Raw genomic sequence first — 18,875 nt, 5'->3', positions numbered from 1 at the left:
ACACCATGGTCTAATGTATCAGGAAATTCTTTTAAGTCACGATCCTAGGGCTAAGGTCAGGTACAGTAGCACACTGATTCCTGATGATATGACTTTTTAACACATTCATAAATTAAAAAGACTATTCGGCAAAAGTTAAGTCATACTGGAGAATACATCCATTTTCAGGGTTTGAGGTGTATGTCAGGAGTATTGAGATGGTAGCATACTTGGGGATCACCCCCTCAGCTCAAGCATGTGGTGTGAGGCTCATCTTTCCCTGTGTGGGAGTGTAGGAGCAAGCTGAAAAAGCTGGTGAGGCAGGAAAGAGCATTACTGAAAGCTGCCGGGGTGTAACCTTTCAGGCCCAGTGCATCGTGGGCACTTTTCTCTGTCACACATCCACCATCCGCCCAACGTGCATTTAAGCATTAAAAGGTCTACACCTTCTTGGACATCCAGCAATAATAGTAAACCAGTTTTACACAACAATATAGTTTCTTTATTCTGTCTAATTCATTTTCTTTTCACAATCACAGCTGAAGTCAGGGATAGTGGGGGTTCTGTCATGTAGCCTACCTGACATGTGATTAGACAAAGTGCACAGTAAATATTTTCCATCATGCGATAAACTGTGTCTTTTGTGCATCTTTGATTTTACAGTATCCACAGTGACAGACGGAAAAGTGAATTAAAGGTGCGGGAATGTTGGAAAATTAACATTCTAAAGAATATCTGGGTTAATTTAATTCAACATGGAATTTTAGCATAATCGATTGTTGCAGAATGGAATCTTTTGCTATGGTCAAAAAACTCACACCTTAGGGTAAGAGCCATTTCTATGGTGGTCAGAGCAATACAAATTAGGGATAAGATCATTTCTCACAAGTATAGTCTGTAAAAAATGTATAGTAATTATTTGTCCTCATAACTGTTGACTGGGGGTGGGGTGTGTATTGCACTGACAACAAAAAGAAACTCAGGATGTATCTCATAAGAAGTCAATGCAGGGGCGCTGCTAGATAACTTGGGCCCTATGACAGACAATAATTGTGGGCCCCCCGATAATATATAGTATTATTGGGGGGGATCTCTGGGGGCCCCCTGTCAGTGCTGGGCCCTTAGAATCGTCTTAACCAACACCCCCCACCCCACCCCGCCCCGCCCCAGCCGCGCCTCTGAGCCAATGGGTTCACTCATTTCCACAGTACAACAAAGAAAGAAACAGAGAAACAGAGAGAACTTTTTATTTTCTCCACATGTATATGAAATTCAAAAATTCAATTTACAATCTCTAAATTCATCCAAATCCAACAGGGGATGGGGGAGACAATGTACTTAATGAAACATCTGGTATAGTTATGCAACTGAAGCTGCAATCCATCATTACATAAGAGTAAGATATGTAGGATCCAAGGATACAAGGAAGTTTATTGTCACATACATATAGTTACTGGGGGTAAAAAGTGCAGTAGAAGAGGGGTTTAGTAGATTAAGTGGCAAGGGCTGCATAAGAAAAGTGGGGGAGGATTGGGATTGGGGGGGGGGCACCAACAAGGAGCACCCAAGAGCAACAGGGGCAAGGAAAAACTCCCTTACTAAGGCAGAAACCTTGGGCAGATCCACGGCTCAAGGGGCTAACCCAACTGCCAGGGGTCTTGGTGTGTGTGTTGGGGGATGACAAGGGAGATGGGATAGTGTGCTGTGTTTGTCATGTGTTGCGTGAAGAGTGTGTATTCCACCGAGATGAATGGATGTGGAGATGGGCGCAGAGAATAATTATTCAATCCCTTGAAGTTATTTTTCTCGCAAACTGTTTATCACAGCAAATAGTGGCTAGCTAGCACCGTTTAAAAGCTGAGAAAAGGCTCTTTCATGTGACACATGTGTGATGAGTAGCCTACTTCTCGAGGAGTTTAACAGAGAAGAATGGGTGAATTTAGTCTCACTTGCCGAAGTGAAGCTGAAGCGCTGCGCAATGCTGCGCAGGAGACTGCGGCTCACTGGTAGTTATAGGTAACTTCAGATCAGCGCGATTTACCCTTATAGGCTACTGCACATTACAACATCTGTACGAGATGATCCGCAGCACTGAAGTGAGAAATGATTTAACTCTTTGTGTAGCGCATGTGAGCGCTTTTCCCCCCATTTCAACCTGAATATTGGTGGGGACATTTCAGTCGTAATTTGACATTGGTGTGGACACGTCCTTCGGTCCCCACGCAAATCTACGCCCATGCATAAGAGTACAAGTCTAAACAGATAGTTGAGCATTCTATTTATAAATCCTACCTTACACCTGTACAATGTAGAATTTACACAGGAGGAAGTATTAAAAGATCACATTCCCATTCATAACATTGATTTCTTATAACTAATTTATAAGAACTGAATAAAAATAATTACAATGTTAAATACACCACAAAGCCATTGAAATGCTTAAAACCTTCCAGGAACACCAAAGAAAAACTTGGTCCTGTCCTAAAAAGACCAACCTTGCTCAACCTCACTTCATTCCCTGGTTTGATTCCAGCACGTAAAAGAGGATCCCAACTTGATCTGAGTATCTCGGTCCCTGGAATGATATGACTTGAACTTGCCTGTTGGCTACTTGTGCTAAGATGGACAGGAACCAGCTGAAACCTCACTGCAGTATTTTGCAAACGGCACATACAGTAGACTCTATTTGGATTGAGATTCCATTTGGCACCATGGTAACAAAAACTATAACAGTTTCACAATAATTACAATGGGCTATCAACATTCAATTTTTTCACACTGTTAATAAAATGTTCAATCTGCCTGAAAAAGTCACTAATGGGAGGTTATTTTTGATAATTTGATATGTGGCTAAGGGTTACTTCACATTATCTGTGACAGGGCTATATAAAAAAAATGTCCTGAGATGGTGATATACAGGAATCTTCCATCCCTCACAGAGGGAGCATTCTGGTACTGTTACCACATGCATCTAACATATTATTACACGACTCTTCAGAGTGCTGCAGAACGTTCCATTCACATGAATGGGCCCTCCAACGTTCGGGCCTATGTTATCTACATAAATCACCGGCAAAGCATTTAATCACTGCTGTCAGTGGCAACGGGTTTTGTGCTTCTGATTAATGTCTTTCATATCACTACGCAAGGACTGGAACTTCATTCAAACGTGAAAGCAGACGGTTGATCAGCTGTGTTCTAAAGAATGTTTGATTCAAGTTCAGCAGCGTGTGTTGCGAACTATTTGTTTCTCAGCAAATGCCACGATGAACGGTAACAAATAGGCTAGATTATGTAGGCTAAAGTCATATCGTGGGGAGTTTATTATTTCGTTTTGGCAAGTAGCCGTATAATAAGCGGGATAATGTATAGAACGCCGGTCATTACTGGGAAAATAAGTCCCTTCAGGGCGGAACAAGACCCCTCCGCTGCGCGTCGGGGTCCGGTTCGCCCTGTCGGGACTTATTTTCCCAGTAATGACCGGCGTTCTATACATTATCCCTAACAGATACTGGACAAGCACTGAGGCCCATAATAAAAGCCATTGTTATTATTTACAAAAAATGTACAAAGATTAAACAAGTCAGACTTTATCAAGTGTTCATTGACTTAATGCACTGGTGTCTCCAAGATGCCAAATACATCACCTGGTTACTGTTAGCTCAGTAACAGAAGAGTCCAAATAAACTCAACCTCTGCTCTGGGTCCAGTAGCCTACACAGAACTAATGAGTGAAAGGTGAGTTGTGATGGCCATTGAATTGGAATCACCACATCTCTCCCAGCCTTGTTATGTTTACAACAGAGCTCTAAGAATAGGTTTGTAGCTGCCTTAGTCAGTTGTTAATATCCCATTGAAAACAATGACGTTTCATGAGGTAGTCTAGGAAGAGTAGAGGTTAAAAGGACTTTGGCCCAGGACGAACTCCCCAACGCCGATGAAGTACACAACTTGTACGATGCCGAAGAGTGGCGCGATGATTAGCGCTCTGCAGCTAGCGCCTTTCAGAAAGGCGCCTGGCCCCTCCTTCTGCATGATCTTACTGCAGAACAGAAGACTCGTTTGAAACAGCCATGGTATGATGTCAAGGAAAACTAAATTGCACTCTAAAATGTCAACATGTCTAAATATTTTTCACATATTGGTCCGCAGCTGAAATCGTTGCTTACCTTACACAATCCACCACTCCACTGTAGGTCTCCTCAGATGTACTCTTCTTCAAAGATTGCAGTCTGGTCTTGATGACTATGAAAGAAGATAGAGTATCCATACATAAATTATTCTTTACTGGATTATGTTTTTCATGCTCTGTCTTTAAAATATTGATTGAATTCCTCACCATCACACGGGTTTACAGCCACAGCGGCTGTACAACCTGCCGCACAGCCAGAGATAAAGGACCAATAAAATGGCGCATTTTCCATCTCCGATGGTTGTCCGAGACGATTCAGATGAGCAAAGAGGGGGAAGTAAACCACTGAGAAGGGAATGTCTCTGCAGAGAAAAATGACAGAAACACTCCATTAGTCATTTGCCCAGCAGTTTATGAAGTGGCTGTCTGTTATGTCAAAGCAAAGATCAAACCAGAGACGTGTAGTACAGTACAGTACAGTATCTTTGTAAGTTTACAGTGAGAGTCTTTACAGTATGAGACCCACCTCATGAGTGTGGCTCCCAGGCCCGTGTAGAGCCCCTGTATCCCCCGCGTGCGCAGCAACTCCTGGGTGATCTGTGTGGCGGAGGTCCTGAGCATCGGCGCTGGGCCCCCACCGTAGGAGCAGCTGAGCACAGCGTTACCAGCCCCCAGCTTCATGGCAGGGAGTACCGTCAACTTCCTCTGCTGCGCAGCTGAAAAATAGACCTGAAAGTTCTTATTTACACATCATTTATGTCTATTTGTTATGATGGCTCAGGCTTCTGAGTTCACATCAAAGAAAGCACTAGACAATTTTACGCTGCTAAAAAAGCATTATCTCTTTTTGCTCACCGAGTCTGCCTGCATCCTGAAGTTGAATCTTCAGCATCTCCATTGGAGTAGTTATGATCACTTGACACATCCCTGCACCACACCCAGCCAACATTTCCTTCAATACAGTAAGCTTGGACCTGCAAAATGAAAAGATTCCTGAAGATTTAATATAATATAATGTAAATATGTAATATAATGTTACTTTTCATCTGTAATGACTAGTGCTCTCCGAAACAGCTACTCAAGAGAAAGGTGGAGTCCTTACCCATCCTGGCTAAGCTTGTGGCGGAAGAAGTCATTAGCTGCCAGTTTGATTGCTTTCTCTGGTGTAACCAAGGTAAGATTGACTGCTGCACCTGAAAACCAAGAAGAATTCATTTTCTGGTTTTGTGTTTCAGCTGAAAAAGTGTCTCACTGAAATGGATGACCTGAGTGGTCCAATTACAAATAAATCTCAGTGTGGTTGTTGTAATATATTTGTGGTTTGTATTTAAACTTTAAATGTTTAGATTCCATTTCCCATATCGGACCATAAGGTTTAATACAAAAAAGTTTTTCACTCTATATGGAAATGGGGTTTGAGAGAGACTGGTGGCAACCCACCTCTGTACATTCCAAAGTATCCCTCTGATCTGACAGTCTTGATGAGGCAATCCATCCTGATTAATCAGAACATGGACAGAGCATGTAAACAGGCATCATGAAAGCTCTAAAAAAGGACACGGCTATGGCAGTAAAAATGTCACTGGCAAAGAACAAGTGCCGGATCACGTGTTACTGTGAAGTATTTCAAAGTAACTGGAAATACCCCATTGCAGAAACAATAAATAACATGTTTCACACTGCAGACACACAACAGAGAAATAACAGAATATAACAGAGAAGGGTACATTTATTAATTTATTTAGTAGACACTTTTATCCAAATAACATTCAGTGCAGAGGAGACCCTAGGCAGGAATTACTGCTTCAGTCAATACTATTACAAGAGGATAAGAGAGGAAAGACAGCTGAAGTTCTGAGAGGTCATATTGCTTCTCAACACAGTCGCAATCTATTGCATCAGCCACTCTGCTCCCTAGGAGAGTATAGTACAGAAAGAACTTGTTCTCACATGTTCCTGTAGACCTGCTGGCCACTCCTCTGATTCTGGAGCCGGGTCTTGGCCAGGTCGATAGGAAACACACAGGTCACGCCAGCCATACCAGCAACACCACCATTGATGAGTTTGGCGGGCAGGCTATCAAAATAACAACAATGTAGTCAGACTAATTGCCGTCGCAGTCTCTCAGATATGGGCAGGGGAAAATGCATGCAAATGACATGCCAAAAAGTACAAACAAAGTATGTGCACATCTTAGTTAAATGAAATGAACTGAATGCAGTTAGAGATTACCCGTTTTACAAACAAAGGTTGCACATTTGAGGTGTGACTTTCATTGAAAACAAACAAGAAAAACCAGTGCTGTACATGCACTACTGCAACATTTAGAGGTACCATAATGCTTTTATCAAATAGCAGTATACAGCACCAAAAACATCTGTGAAAGCTCTCAAAGTATTGCGTCAGTTTCGCATGCATGTCATTGAGAAGTATGAGCAAAACCACATGTACTGTATCACAACAAACACATAATAATTCAAAATGTTCACAGACGTACCTGATTTGTTGTTGAGACATTGTAAGGCTCTGTATGTAAAGTAGCCGAGCTGCTGGCTTTGGTCAGTGAACCCGAGGTAGCAGTGAGGTATAGGAGGCCCAGGGCGTCACTGAGCCCAGCTTTTCAGCGGGTTTTTATAAGCTTGAGAGCTTCCCATGCATGCACTGCCCGCATGCACCTTGTCCCCGCCCTCTTCCCCTCTGGCCTAACCAACTGACATACTTACATACTCATGCACCAGCAGGCCTGAGACACCAGAGGATCCGCTTACAGATAATTCACACACACACACACACACACACACACACACACAAGCATATGGAAAGGGGCGTGTCTAGGGGGAGGCAGTACCTCACCAGAGATAAACCCTGCCTCCCTGGATTGCTCACAAAGTTCTAATCACACTGATATCACATGCATATCACCTTACAGAGGATGATCTTAGCTTTCTGATGGTATTAGATACTAGTTGCTGTGATAAACATGAATTAACATGAAATGTAATCATATTTACATTCCATCTCCAAACCTATTACTCTTGGTGGAATATCTCACAGGCTCTTCACTCAACCATGGCGAACCATATCAAAATAAGTGGCTGACCTTACTGAATATGAGGATATAAAGCATTAATTTGTAGGCTACAATAAAGCTATTCCCGAATAATCCAGTTTTTAAATTGCAGCAACTGGACTAATGTATTGGCCATTTCTACTTGGCTCGGGCTGTAATTCTAATGTAATACCACCCCAAATGAATGAGCTACTGCTTGAATATTTCCACTGGTTTGGTTTTTGAACATTTATTTAAACTAATTACAAAGAAAACATAATGAATTGCAACCACATTCGTATGCATTATGCCTATTTTCCACTAAAACCATGACTGAAGCCTAATTACTCTCACGTTCTTAAAGTGACAGGCACTCAATTTCACCTGCACTAGCCTACAGTGTAATGATGTAAAAGATAAATGTAGCCTAAGTCAATATGACAATTGTATAAAATGTAAGTTAAAATAAAAATCACTATGAATTAGTCAACTTACTATGTATTTTAGCCGGTAATTCGCAGCTCATAAATATTATAAACCACTGTCTTTATGCCTCACTGTTTGCGTGCTATATTAGCACATTAGCACATATGCATAACCCCCCCCCCCTCCATGCCACAGCCGAACTGTGGCCACAATTATACATTTTCTTTAAATAGTTAAATATAGTTATAAGAAACACAAGTGGTGCAGCTTGGACACATCCTCAGTGATGAACCCAGGGTCACAGGGTGTTTCGGGTCTCAGATTATCAGACACCCTCACCTGGGCGACCCAGCCAGGGCTGATCAGACCCCGACTTGTGTCTAAGCAGCGCACTAAGCCATGTGTCGCCCCTTTTGATCCATAGCCACCTAGAGGCTCTCTCAGCTGCCTCGCAGATGTTTCTGGTGGCTTTCCTTTCTTGAGCACCTCTAATTCCAAGCAGCCTGAGTGATCGGTGCAGGCTCTGTCCTGGGAATCCCCTGCAGCCAACCTCGATTGGCTCACAGCGGGCCCTCCACCCTTTCAGCCTGCAGTCCTCCACCAGTTCCAGATACTTCGCCCTTTTTCCGCTCAAACGCTTCCTCAATCCGGTCTTCCCAGGGGACTGTGAGTTCCAGTAGCACCACTTGCTTTGTACTCTCTGATGTTAGGACCATGTCTGGCCTGAGCTTGGTGCTGGTGATGTGCTCTGGAAACTTCAATTGTCTCCCCAGGTCCAGCTTCAGCTGCCAATCTCCTGCTGTGGATAGCAGCCCAGCTGGGACCTTTGGCTGTGACTGAGGCTTCTCGCCGGCCCTGACGAAAGCAATGTGTGGCCTTGCTAAGGGCTGGTGCTTGCTTTGCTGGATTCCCGCACGGATGGTGTCCGCTACGGATGGTGTCTGCTCGGACCTCGCCCTGAATCATCTCCCGTCTGTCCCTTCCCTGCGCTCTGTCATAGCGCAGTGCCTTGTGGCAGCCAAGTCCTGCTCGCCCAACTGCCACAGAGCCTACTAGCACACTGCGCCGCAATCTTGCCTCTGCCTGCTGGACTGCCTCCTGCGCCCTCCACTTCCGTCCAGTCCTGACCTCTATGCCTTCAGAGGAGACTCTGGTGTCGGCTGAGTCTCAGTAAAGTAACACCTCCCTGGCTCTGGTTACCTTGAATTCCTCTGTCAGGCCTGAGAACGGGAGCTGCATCTTGTTGGTGTGCCCATACAGGGCAATGCAGCTTAGGCTCTTCGGCAGGCCCAGCCACCTGCGCAGGAACTGGCTGATGTTTCTCTCCAAGGTCTCCACTGTTGTTACTGGGACCTGATACATCAGCAAAGGCCACAAAAGCCTTGGCAGGATGCCATGCTGATATATCCAGGCTTTAAATTTCCCAGGGAGGCCTGACCCGTCCACTGCTGCAAGCCAGCTTTTCAGCTTCGTGTGCATGGCCTGGATTGGCCCAAGCTCTTCACCGGCTTCTCTGTCAATGATGGGATTTGGAGACCATTCATGTGGAAGCGGAATTTGTCCTCCACTCTCCCCTTCCTCAGGACAAGGGATCGGCACTTAGCTGGCACACCAGGCACACCCTGTGACCCTGGGTTCATCACTGAGGATGTGTCCAAGCTGCACCACTTGTGTTTCTTATAACTATTCTTCTGGCACAGCCAGTGACTTCCGGGAAAGGCTGGATGACAACTACGAACAGTGTAGTGATGACTGGAGAGACAGGGGACAGCTCGGAGAGACGGCAACCGGGTTAGCACCCCAAGCTGCAGCTTCCGTGAGGGAGCACCCACCTAAGCTACGGAAAGCCCTAATGAAAGATACCCCCAGGGGTGCCCGAGAGGGGGGGAGGATGAGCACACGGCACCCCACACGGACGGACCTTCTGGTGCAGAACATGAGCAATGGATTAACGACAACGAGAGTGTGTATGTGTGGCAAAAGCTGCAAGAACCTAAAAGGTCTGAAGATCCATCAGACAAAGATGGGCTGTACGAGGAGGAAGCAGACAACTTATTCCACCAAAAATTTGACCTAACTTTTATGGTGTACACAACAGACCCTCATCAGAAGACCGCAATGGTTGGTTGGGTTAGCAGGTAACAGATCAAGTAAGTGTCCTATAGGCCAAGGTTAGAGATTTACATTTTATTCTGGCCACTGTAGGGAGCCAATGGAGAGTAACTAAGAAAGGAGTTACATGTCCTCTTTGGCTGATTGAAGACCAGACAAGCAGGCAGGCCAGCTAAAAGTAAATTACAGTACAATAGGCAGTTTGGAGATATCCATGACCTGTTCAAGAAGTTGTGTGGAATCTTGTGTCAGATAAGGTCTGATCTTCCTAATGTTTTAAAGGACAAACCATTATTGGCTGCAGTTATTACATTTTTCTATTTTTTTTAACCCAGCCGATAACGTAATCAGCCAATAATGTAATACATTATTGGCAAAACGTTATTGGTTCAGATATTGTATTACCTATTGGCTTTATTACATTTAAATTATTATGTTATTGGCAGTTATTATGTTATTGCAGGTGCGTAATTTGCACGGGGGTTACAGGGGTCATGACACCCCCAAAAATCAGATCCAGTTAATATAACCCCCACAATATCACATCATTCAGATTACTGTGCAACTCACCGAGTGGTTAGTGGTGTTCGTTGATTATTAAAAACAAATATATCGGCGCAATTTATGATTTCAATCCGTGTTATTTGCTATTGTGGGGTAATCGGGAGAATCGGGAGAACTCCCGGTGGGCCGCTTCACTTTTGGGCCGGTCAAGGAAAAACATATTGACATTTGTCACGTTAGTCTATCTTCTCTTAAAGTAGGCTACTCACGTTCCGCAATCTCTCCCAAAAAGAGTTGGTTGGGTCCATATAGCCATAACTTTTTTCCAAAAAGTTTTCTCAGATAGGCCTACCAATAGCCGGGCCGGCCTTAATAAGCGGCAGGGAGGATGGATGGTATAGGCCAGGAGGGACTGAAAAGGTCAGGTTAAAATAGAAAGGAAGGCATTGGAGGAGGACACTGGCAACTGGTAAGAGAGATAGCAATGATTAGCAACGTAATTATTGGGTAATATTGGATGTTAGGGTTGTCAACCTAATCGCAAGCAACTTATTAAATCAGCGGTCTCAAACTCAATTTACCTGGGGGCCGCTGGAGGTAGAGTCTAGGTAAGGCTGGGCCCACAAAAAAAGAGTTTCAAGTATTCAAAAAAAAAGTACAACTGATCCAATCTTCTCAATCTTTACTAATAACAAGTCACAAGCAAGAACAAGCAGAATATGAACAGTTCTTCAGAACATAGGTTTCTCTTACTTCCTCCTACTCTTTGCTGCCAGAGACTCGGGCGTGTGTGTGTGTGTGTGTGTGTGTGTGCTAGGGCATCCAGCAGGTATATAGGCATGTATGGAGTATGAATGGGTATGGGTGTCCTAGGTATATATAGGTGCATGGGTGTATGAGTAACAGAATGTGAATACCCAGATAGCAATTTCCTTTGGGCCGGATCCGCATAAAAGCCTTTAGATCTGCCTGTAGCGGACATACGGTATCTGACTGTGGGCCAGATCTGCTCCTGATAGAGGTTTCAGCTCTGCTAGTAATGCTGTTTTATCACCGGTTAACAGATTTGTCCCAGGTCCGATTTCCGCAACTCAACTGGAAGTCAGGAAATGCGTTTAAAATACAAAACACTGATTTGGCCCAAACCTGTGATACGGATATGAGCCGAAGGACCATTTTTTTCACAGCAGACCCAGGTGGTAATGATATTAATTAAGGTGCTGATTCTGCTAAATTGACTGTCCTTTCCCTACTTCATTGTCAACTGGCTGCTAAAGAAAAAAAAAGGTATTTTGGAATGGCACAAATGTAGAAACCATGGGGGTGCACTATGTTCCCATGGCCACTTCATTTCTACAGTAAGGCTGGAAAAGAAGATATAGTTGGCTCAATATTGATCATATGCTCGTTTCATTATTTTTATTATAACCTAGCAGTGGTAAAATTAGTGTTGTTTGTGTCAGATCAAACAGTGCTATGAGACAACCCCATATTCGTGCCACGCATGCAGAAGTCCAAGCAGTAACGTTAATCAAGGATCTTTGGTTTGCTCACATTTTTTGACATGATTTGCCAGCCTGGGGTTGGACTAGGACACAGCCCAACTTTTCAAGGTAGGCTATCTGCTTTTTATCTCTGTTGGTTTATTCAGAGACAACAACAAGCAGCCGAGCGATTGATAACTTTAGGCTACTGTAAGTTTATACTATTATTTTCCAGCAATATAGGCTACTAGCTTAGCTTGAGCAAAACAGCCATCACAATAACTAGAACCTATTTTGAAAAAACAAACAAAAAAAAAACAGTGATAACGCTAACAGGATCACTGATGATAAAAAAACAAGTGTAATTGTGACTTAGCCTATTTTCAAAAAGGAATAAATGGCTAACTGTTAATGTTTATTTTGTGTTGTTTCAGATTGACCATGGAGATGACTGAGACAGCCTGAATATTGATGGGAACACAATGGAATTAACACGACTTAAACTTTGTCTGGGATTGCACTTCTACTGCCAGGTTGTTGAATAAAAAAAATAATAAGACACTTATGTGTAAAGTTGTGTTTGTAGCCTAGCTTATGTTTATTAGTTGAGCTGTTGGGAAAACGTTACGAACTTTAGCCTGGGTGAACCTATAACGAACCTGTTAGCAAATGTGTAGCAAACGGATTTTTCAGGATAATTAATTACCAATCACATTTCACATGTCAAATAAAGCCAGCTGATATCTGATAAACGGGTCTGTACCACACACAATAAGCGGACCCGTATTGCATATGATAAGCAGATCTGGAACACGTCAGTAACACAGACTATCATACGGAACTGGGCCAGTCTTAGCCCTTATTGGAACCAGATCCGTCAAACGGATCCAGACCAGTTTTGGACCGATGTGCGTTTGGACGCCGGATCAGGTCCATTATGCATATCCGTGCCTGACGTTGTGGTAGTTGTGGCCCAGTTCCGTCCCAGTGTATGTCTGCTATCTGGGTACCATGCCTGAGTAGGATTGTAAATTGATAATAGTTAATATGTCTGTACTGGTATAAGCAATTTCTGTTACATGTACGAAATCAAATAAATATAATTATAAAAAATAAAAAAAAGAGACTTGGCAGCGCTTCCTCTCATACAGCTGAGCTAAATTTGGCTTGAGGGAGGAAGCAACTGAGACCCTCAGTATGGCTTTAAGATGCTCATCTTTAAGTGTGGACCTGAACTTTGACTTATTAAAGTTCATTGTGGAGAAGAGCTTTTCACACACATAGGTGCTGCCAACGAGGCACATGATCCGCTTGAACATCCTGGAAAGTTCAGGGAAGGAGGGGGGCAATTCTCTCAAAAATTGTCCAAGCTTGTCTGTTTTTCCACTCACCTCCCTGAACTTGGCTTTAAGTTCAGAATTACACTGCAGGTCAATTAGCTCCATCTGAAGCACAGGGGTGGCATCTTCCACATCGAAGGAGAAGGGGTCAGCAAAAATGTTAAAAGTGGCTCTGTGTCTCTTGAAATCTGCAAACCTGCTGAATTAAATGAATTAAAATATTAGCTTTTTTGTATCATCCAACATTGCAATTCATAGATTTTTACGAATATTATGCAAATATTGATAACAAAACCCAAGCTTGATCTGTGTGGCTATGCAATGAAAATTGTAGCCTCAGTAGATTAGCCAGTCCCTGATGATGAGCCCGAAATTTGCGAAGAGAAGGCTATAAGGGACAAGTAGAGAGGATAAAAGAGTAAACAATATGAATTAAAAGTATTTAATGTAAGAAAGATCAGTATATGACAGCAGTAATCTACATGATCAACCTATATTTGCTCAGAAGTGAGTGTAAAGGAATAGCCTACCTACTCCCTTAGCCTTAGCCTATCACCAAACACCAATATGATAGCCTACCCACACTGAAAAACATTAGTTCAATATGCCTCTTTGTGGAAGAGTGAATACATTTCAAATGCTTTATTTCTTTTTGTTTTTGGTAACTTATCAACCTATCCTTGTGGAATAGTGGAATATTTTTTGTTAACTTCTCAGTTTAAGTTATTAACCTTTACACATTTGTTGAACCATGATAAAAACTACAGGATAGTAAGAACTGAAGAACTGTTGTTGGGAAAGACCATAGATATTAGAAAGCTAGATACCGCATTGGGCTCCAGAACGTACGTAAATAGCGATGCCATCTTGGTGGGGGCAACAATCACTGGAGGAGCATGTGACTCTGACTGGAAATCAGACAGGTGTCTCTGATTGCCGGCAAGTGTTGTCCATAGACAGTAAAGGTTTTGCCCCCAGCAATATGGCGGCCGCGTTTACGATGCCACCTAATAGAACTCGACGGACAATGCGGTATCTAGCTTTCTAATATCTATGGGAAAGACTACGACCAAATATAAACAGACCTCCTTTCCGTTTCCGGTAGCGCAGTAATATCAACGAGCAATGAGTCTTCTAACAGAAATGAATAGGATTTTACAAAATGGCAAATAAAACACGACAGAAACTGTATTTCGCTACGCTACTTGTTTTGGAACATCAACAAACTTTATTTTTGTAATGTGGTTTGATAGTCTCTTGAACAATGTGTTTGCTTGACCGTTTTATTGTGAGCCCTGTATGTAATGACAAAATGACATTTCATGCAACAACAGTGAATTTTTCATGTAGGCCTAGGCTAGTTACTGTAATTGGGTTCGTGTACTTTTTCGTTCATTTGTAGAATGTAGCAGCTCGCTCAGTTTTGTTGCGAGTCCTGGCTCTCTCTCTGCTGACTGCCTCCCTGGCTCTCTCTCGCCACCTGCAATTTTAAACTGCGAGACTTAATACAAAAAAACATGGCTGACTTGGATGTGGGCTGGGCTTGATGTCAAGCCCGCCTTCCCGCAGGCTGCAGCGAGATGCTCCTCGGAAATGTGGTGGTGGTGATTGGTGCACGGGTTTTGGGCTCAGGTTTTTTAAACCATAGGCTTCAGTGCAAGAGGAGAGGAAATTGTTCACCCCTCGCCGAGTTAAGTAACCCTCCTGTACCTCGGGGTTTCCCTGAACGTTGACTGTCCGTATTGCCTGAGAAGAGAACACTTTTAAATGATTGAGTCGTTCCTGTGGCGTCCATTGTGTTTGCTCTCCCTCCTATTGCTTCTCCTCCCCTCTCTCGTGGCGGCCCACTTTCACGTGTGCTGTGATTGTGATTATAAGAAACTTCTGTTATCTCAAATGGGCCTAAGCAGCGGGGAGAATTTGCTGTGCATAGCATAATCAACACTCAAACACTTGCCCCCGCCTGTTTGGTGGGCCAGGATTCCACACGGGGCACCCTTCCATTCTCCAGCCGTCGTCCAATTAACTCCAAAGAGGACTGAGGTGGGGTCAGGAGCTCTAGACTTGTGTGCTGCCAATCTTGGTACTGCTACCTGGACTGCAATGTGGACTTGGACTCTGACTAGTACATTTTTAGCCTAAAAACAAATAAATATATATTTTATACTGATCTCTAGCCTCTGGCTTTATTGAAGGGTACAGCACGCTCCCCAGATCTGCATAGTTCTTCTTTAAAAACAAACGTAAAGGGTTGTTTTAAGGACATGTTTGTGCATGCCCATAGCCAGCCACTCTGAAACAGTCAAAGGCGATTCAAAACGAGTCAGAAAGTCGAGACAGGACCCATCATCAAAATGTCGGTGTCCACCACTCTAGTTCATCCAAAACAAACCAGAAAAGGGACTAAGGGGCTAAATACAGGAATTACGGAATTATCCTTTAAAAAACATATGAAATATTCTGAATGAATAACTTTTGTTTGTTTTCTTTATTTATTTCATTTGCCAGCAAGATAGTATCATGTTTTAAATCATCTGTAATGAACCCTCCCCCACGCCCACCGACTACTTGGTATTATCCAACTCGCTTTCTCTACCGAAAGTTTGTTTACTATTTTGCGCAGTCGCTGGGATGAATGCTGACATGTGCATGCTAACTGAATGTGGAAAGATGAAAAGGACCATGAAAGGCAGCCAGACAACAATTTTCCATTGTTGGTCGACACCAGCCAAAAAGAGCAAAAATCCTGACCAAACGGAGGTAAATACCCCTATTGTTAAGTTAGCTGATGATTTGTTGACTGGAGTTGGCTGGCTATGTTATTTGCCAGTGTCCTATGAGTTAAGCCAGAGGGTGCAAATAGTCAAGTGAACAGCTGCATTTACATTAAGTTGCCTAAATCAGTAAAAGTATCATAATGTATTTCTAATACAGGAACGGCAAATTAGCATGTTACACAAGAAAAATATTCAATAAATAAATAAATTAATAAATAACCCCCCCAATTGTAGACCCAAAGTTACGCCCTTGTGTTATTGGCTGCTACAGATTGATTTTGTTCTATGTGGACAACATCAAAGAGAAGCAGAGAAAGAAAACATAATGTCTGGACAAGGCAGAAAAACTGGCGTCACTGATGAATTATAGAGGCATTTCTTTGTCACTGAATCTGTGTATTATATTTTGGGATTTTTGGAAAGATGATTTATGTCATACCATATCACTAACAGCAATCTTATGTTTCTATTACAGGAAGTATGGAGTGTTCATAGTGTAGCACTCTATGAATATGGGGCACAAGAGCACATACTATTTTCTAAATTTCTTCACACTACATGTACTAGCTATTAATATGTACTGCTCAATAAAATTAAGGGAACACTTCAATCATACACTGGATCGGTACTCTGACACTGTTTGGCTCTGAGCACAAGTAAAACTTTTGAAGCGAGTGTTTTATTTTGCAAGAACTGTCAGACATTCTGTGAATGTAGTTTGAGAATAGAGAAAAGGTCGGAAGGTTTCAAAAATATTTATTGTGGAAAACTGTAAATAAGTGTTCCCTTATTTATTTTGAGCAGTATATTAACAATTACTTAATAATATTAACAACATATAAACCAACACAAAAAGGACTTATGACTCATTTCAGTGTTATCAAAACCTTCTATTAAAGTGCAGAGCATTTGAAGACAACACAAAGAAAAGCACATGCAGTCTAGGGGCTTTTTATTTAACATATTGTAGCCCATTCACACACATACTGAAATAGACTGAAATGAATACATTGGGGGATTAAAAGATCCTTTCTGGGACCTGTTACCGATGCCACTGAGGTCGTGCTCAGGTCAGACAGGGCGCAAGTGCTTTGAGCAGCGATTAGTATTTCTCCTGGTCACATGGACACACTCCATTCTTTTGGTGTTGCATTTAGCACAGTGGCATTGTCGGGCCACAGGGTAGAAGAACAAGGGATCAGTGCCAGTGGGGCAGCCGGGCATCTTAGCCGCTTGGTAGTCCACGGAGCGTTGTACGCAGCCTCGCTGGGTCAAGAAGTGCTTGCCCACAGACCCCCTCAGGTTGGTGTCCTGAAACAAACACATGACAGAAGGGCAGCTAATTAAGGCTGCGTAACAAGAGCCTCTGGAGCCACTGGCCTGAAACATCAAAGAAGTCATGAAAAAAAAAAAGATGAAGCCAAGATGTTTTATACTGACAGCAAAGATACCTTGAACTCAAAATAGATAGATAGATAGATAGTTGACATTTCCAATCGCTCAGTACCACTAACAGTAGGAAAGCACACCAGAAGATAAATAGTTAAAAAAAATAAAGAAAATAAAAAAACATATATATATATATATATATATATTATGTTTTTTTATGCATAAACTTATATATATGTTGTTTATCTATAAATGTATATATGTTGTTTATGCATAAATAGCTGATAGTATATATGTTTATTTATGCATAAACAACAGGATAGTGTTGTTTATGCATAAATATTTCTGTGGAGATGCATTATGAGAGAGGGCCATCACAAGGTCAATCATAAATTATAAATACTGGTAGTACTTGACTTTAGGTCATAGGTCAATCAGTCCCGCACACTTGCATTGTGTGCATGCTCAGGCCTTTCCTACCCCTCCACACACACACAAATGGAGTTGGACAGTCTGATGGCACAAGGGACAAAGTACATTTTGAGTCTCTCTGTGTTGCCCTCTACCACTATATCTAGTGCTGGATTATTAGTAATCAAGTAAGCATATAAGCATATATATGTTTCACATCTTGCTGATGTAAATCAAGGTGACCCAAGCCAATACACATTTCCAAATGTTTTAGTAAAAGATAAATCATATATTTTTAATATACAGCTGATGTTGAGACATATGTGTTTTGGGTGTTTACAAGTAGAACAAACAAAGAAAAATACAAAAAATAAACTGTTTTGTCTGATTGTTGTTAGCCTTTATCAGGCTGAAAGTAGTAGTATCAAACCTGAGCAGCCAACACTGAACCAAGAGAAAATGAAAACATTACGCTCTATAAACACTTAAGCACGGGAAGTAATTCTAATGCAGTTTGAATAATTCAAGCTGAATTCACCTACATCCCTATCTGTGATACATATGCCTAATTCAACTAATTTAAGAGCTACAATCAACCCCCTGGGCAACTTGCCTTTCAACATTACCTGGGTGTGGCAAAGGCCGCTGCAGATGGTGGTGTTGACAGCCATGCAATGCCCACATTCATGCATGTTCACATATAGGGTGATGTTCGTCATAAAGCACCCACAGCCCATGAGCACTCCAAATTGTAAACAGAAGATTGAGTTTGTAGACAATGTTAAGCCCATCCTCTGCATCTTAGTGCACAATGCAGATGCTAGACCAAACAAAGAATGCCTGGAAAAAATCAGAAGATGCTGAGATATCATTCACGTTGGAGTCACATACACGCTAACACAAAGGGAGGGAGGAAAGTAGTGCTGTGTTGTTTATTCCTTTTTTGTTACACCGACTCTTGATTTGTAAAAGTAAAAACATACCGTATACCTCCGGATGTGTCTCCTAAGGTGTGTGTTTGTCCCCTGCTTCCTCTTGGCCTACTGGTGATAGTCAGAGCCCACACTCATCTTTTATACTCTCCCTAATCCCTCACTGAGCCTGCACCTTCGCGCATCTTCCCCTCAGAGTGGGCACGAATCCTATACTGTCCCATTAGCTGGCTGAGTTTAAGCAAGCACGGGCTGTGAAAGCAGGTAGTTGACAAGTGTGAAATCTAATGCAGGTAGTTGACAAGTGTGAAATCTAATAACGCTCTGCAATTTGACAATA

At 42.5% G+C, this 18,875-nt stretch overlaps 2 protein-coding genes and 1 pseudogene across 2 annotated transcripts; all 3 read right to left on the bottom strand.

The window, feature by feature from the left end:
- Window positions 1-3,431: 3,431 nt before the first annotated feature.
- Window positions 3,432-6,766, bottom strand: slc25a55b (solute carrier family 25 member 55b). The gene is made up of 9 exons (XM_042098631.1): window positions 6,609-6,766; window positions 6,062-6,187; window positions 5,552-5,607; window positions 5,214-5,304; window positions 4,967-5,085; window positions 4,638-4,827; window positions 4,319-4,473; window positions 4,149-4,224; window positions 3,432-4,021 (listed from the first exon to the last, which is right to left on the bottom strand). The coding sequence occupies exons 1-9, from the start codon at window positions 6,626-6,628 to the stop codon at window positions 3,862-3,864; spliced, it is 993 nt and encodes a 330-aa protein (XP_041954565.1). The 5' UTR covers window positions 6,629-6,766; the 3' UTR covers window positions 3,432-3,861.
- A 1,145-nt stretch (window positions 6,767-7,911) lies between these two features.
- LOC121713373 lies at window positions 7,912-9,226 on the bottom strand (annotated as a pseudogene).
- Window positions 9,227-16,632: 7,406 nt separating this feature from the next.
- LOC121713690 (thyrotropin subunit beta) lies at window positions 16,633-18,593 on the bottom strand. The gene is made up of 2 exons (XM_042098522.1): window positions 18,230-18,593; window positions 16,633-17,114 (listed from the first exon to the last, which is right to left on the bottom strand). Exons 1-2 carry the CDS (start codon window positions 18,473-18,475, stop codon window positions 16,875-16,877), a joined length of 486 nt encoding a protein of 161 aa, XP_041954456.1. The 5' UTR covers window positions 18,476-18,593; the 3' UTR covers window positions 16,633-16,874.
- Between the last annotated feature and the right edge of the window lie 282 nt (window positions 18,594-18,875).

Source organism: Alosa sapidissima, chromosome 7 (assembly GCF_018492685.1).
Source record: "Alosa sapidissima isolate fAloSap1 chromosome 7, fAloSap1.pri, whole genome shotgun sequence".
Lineage (NCBI taxonomy): Eukaryota > Metazoa > Chordata > Actinopteri > Clupeiformes > Clupeidae > Alosa > Alosa sapidissima.
Note: the sequence above shows the minus strand (reverse complement) of the source record. Positions and strands in the feature narration are given on the sequence as shown.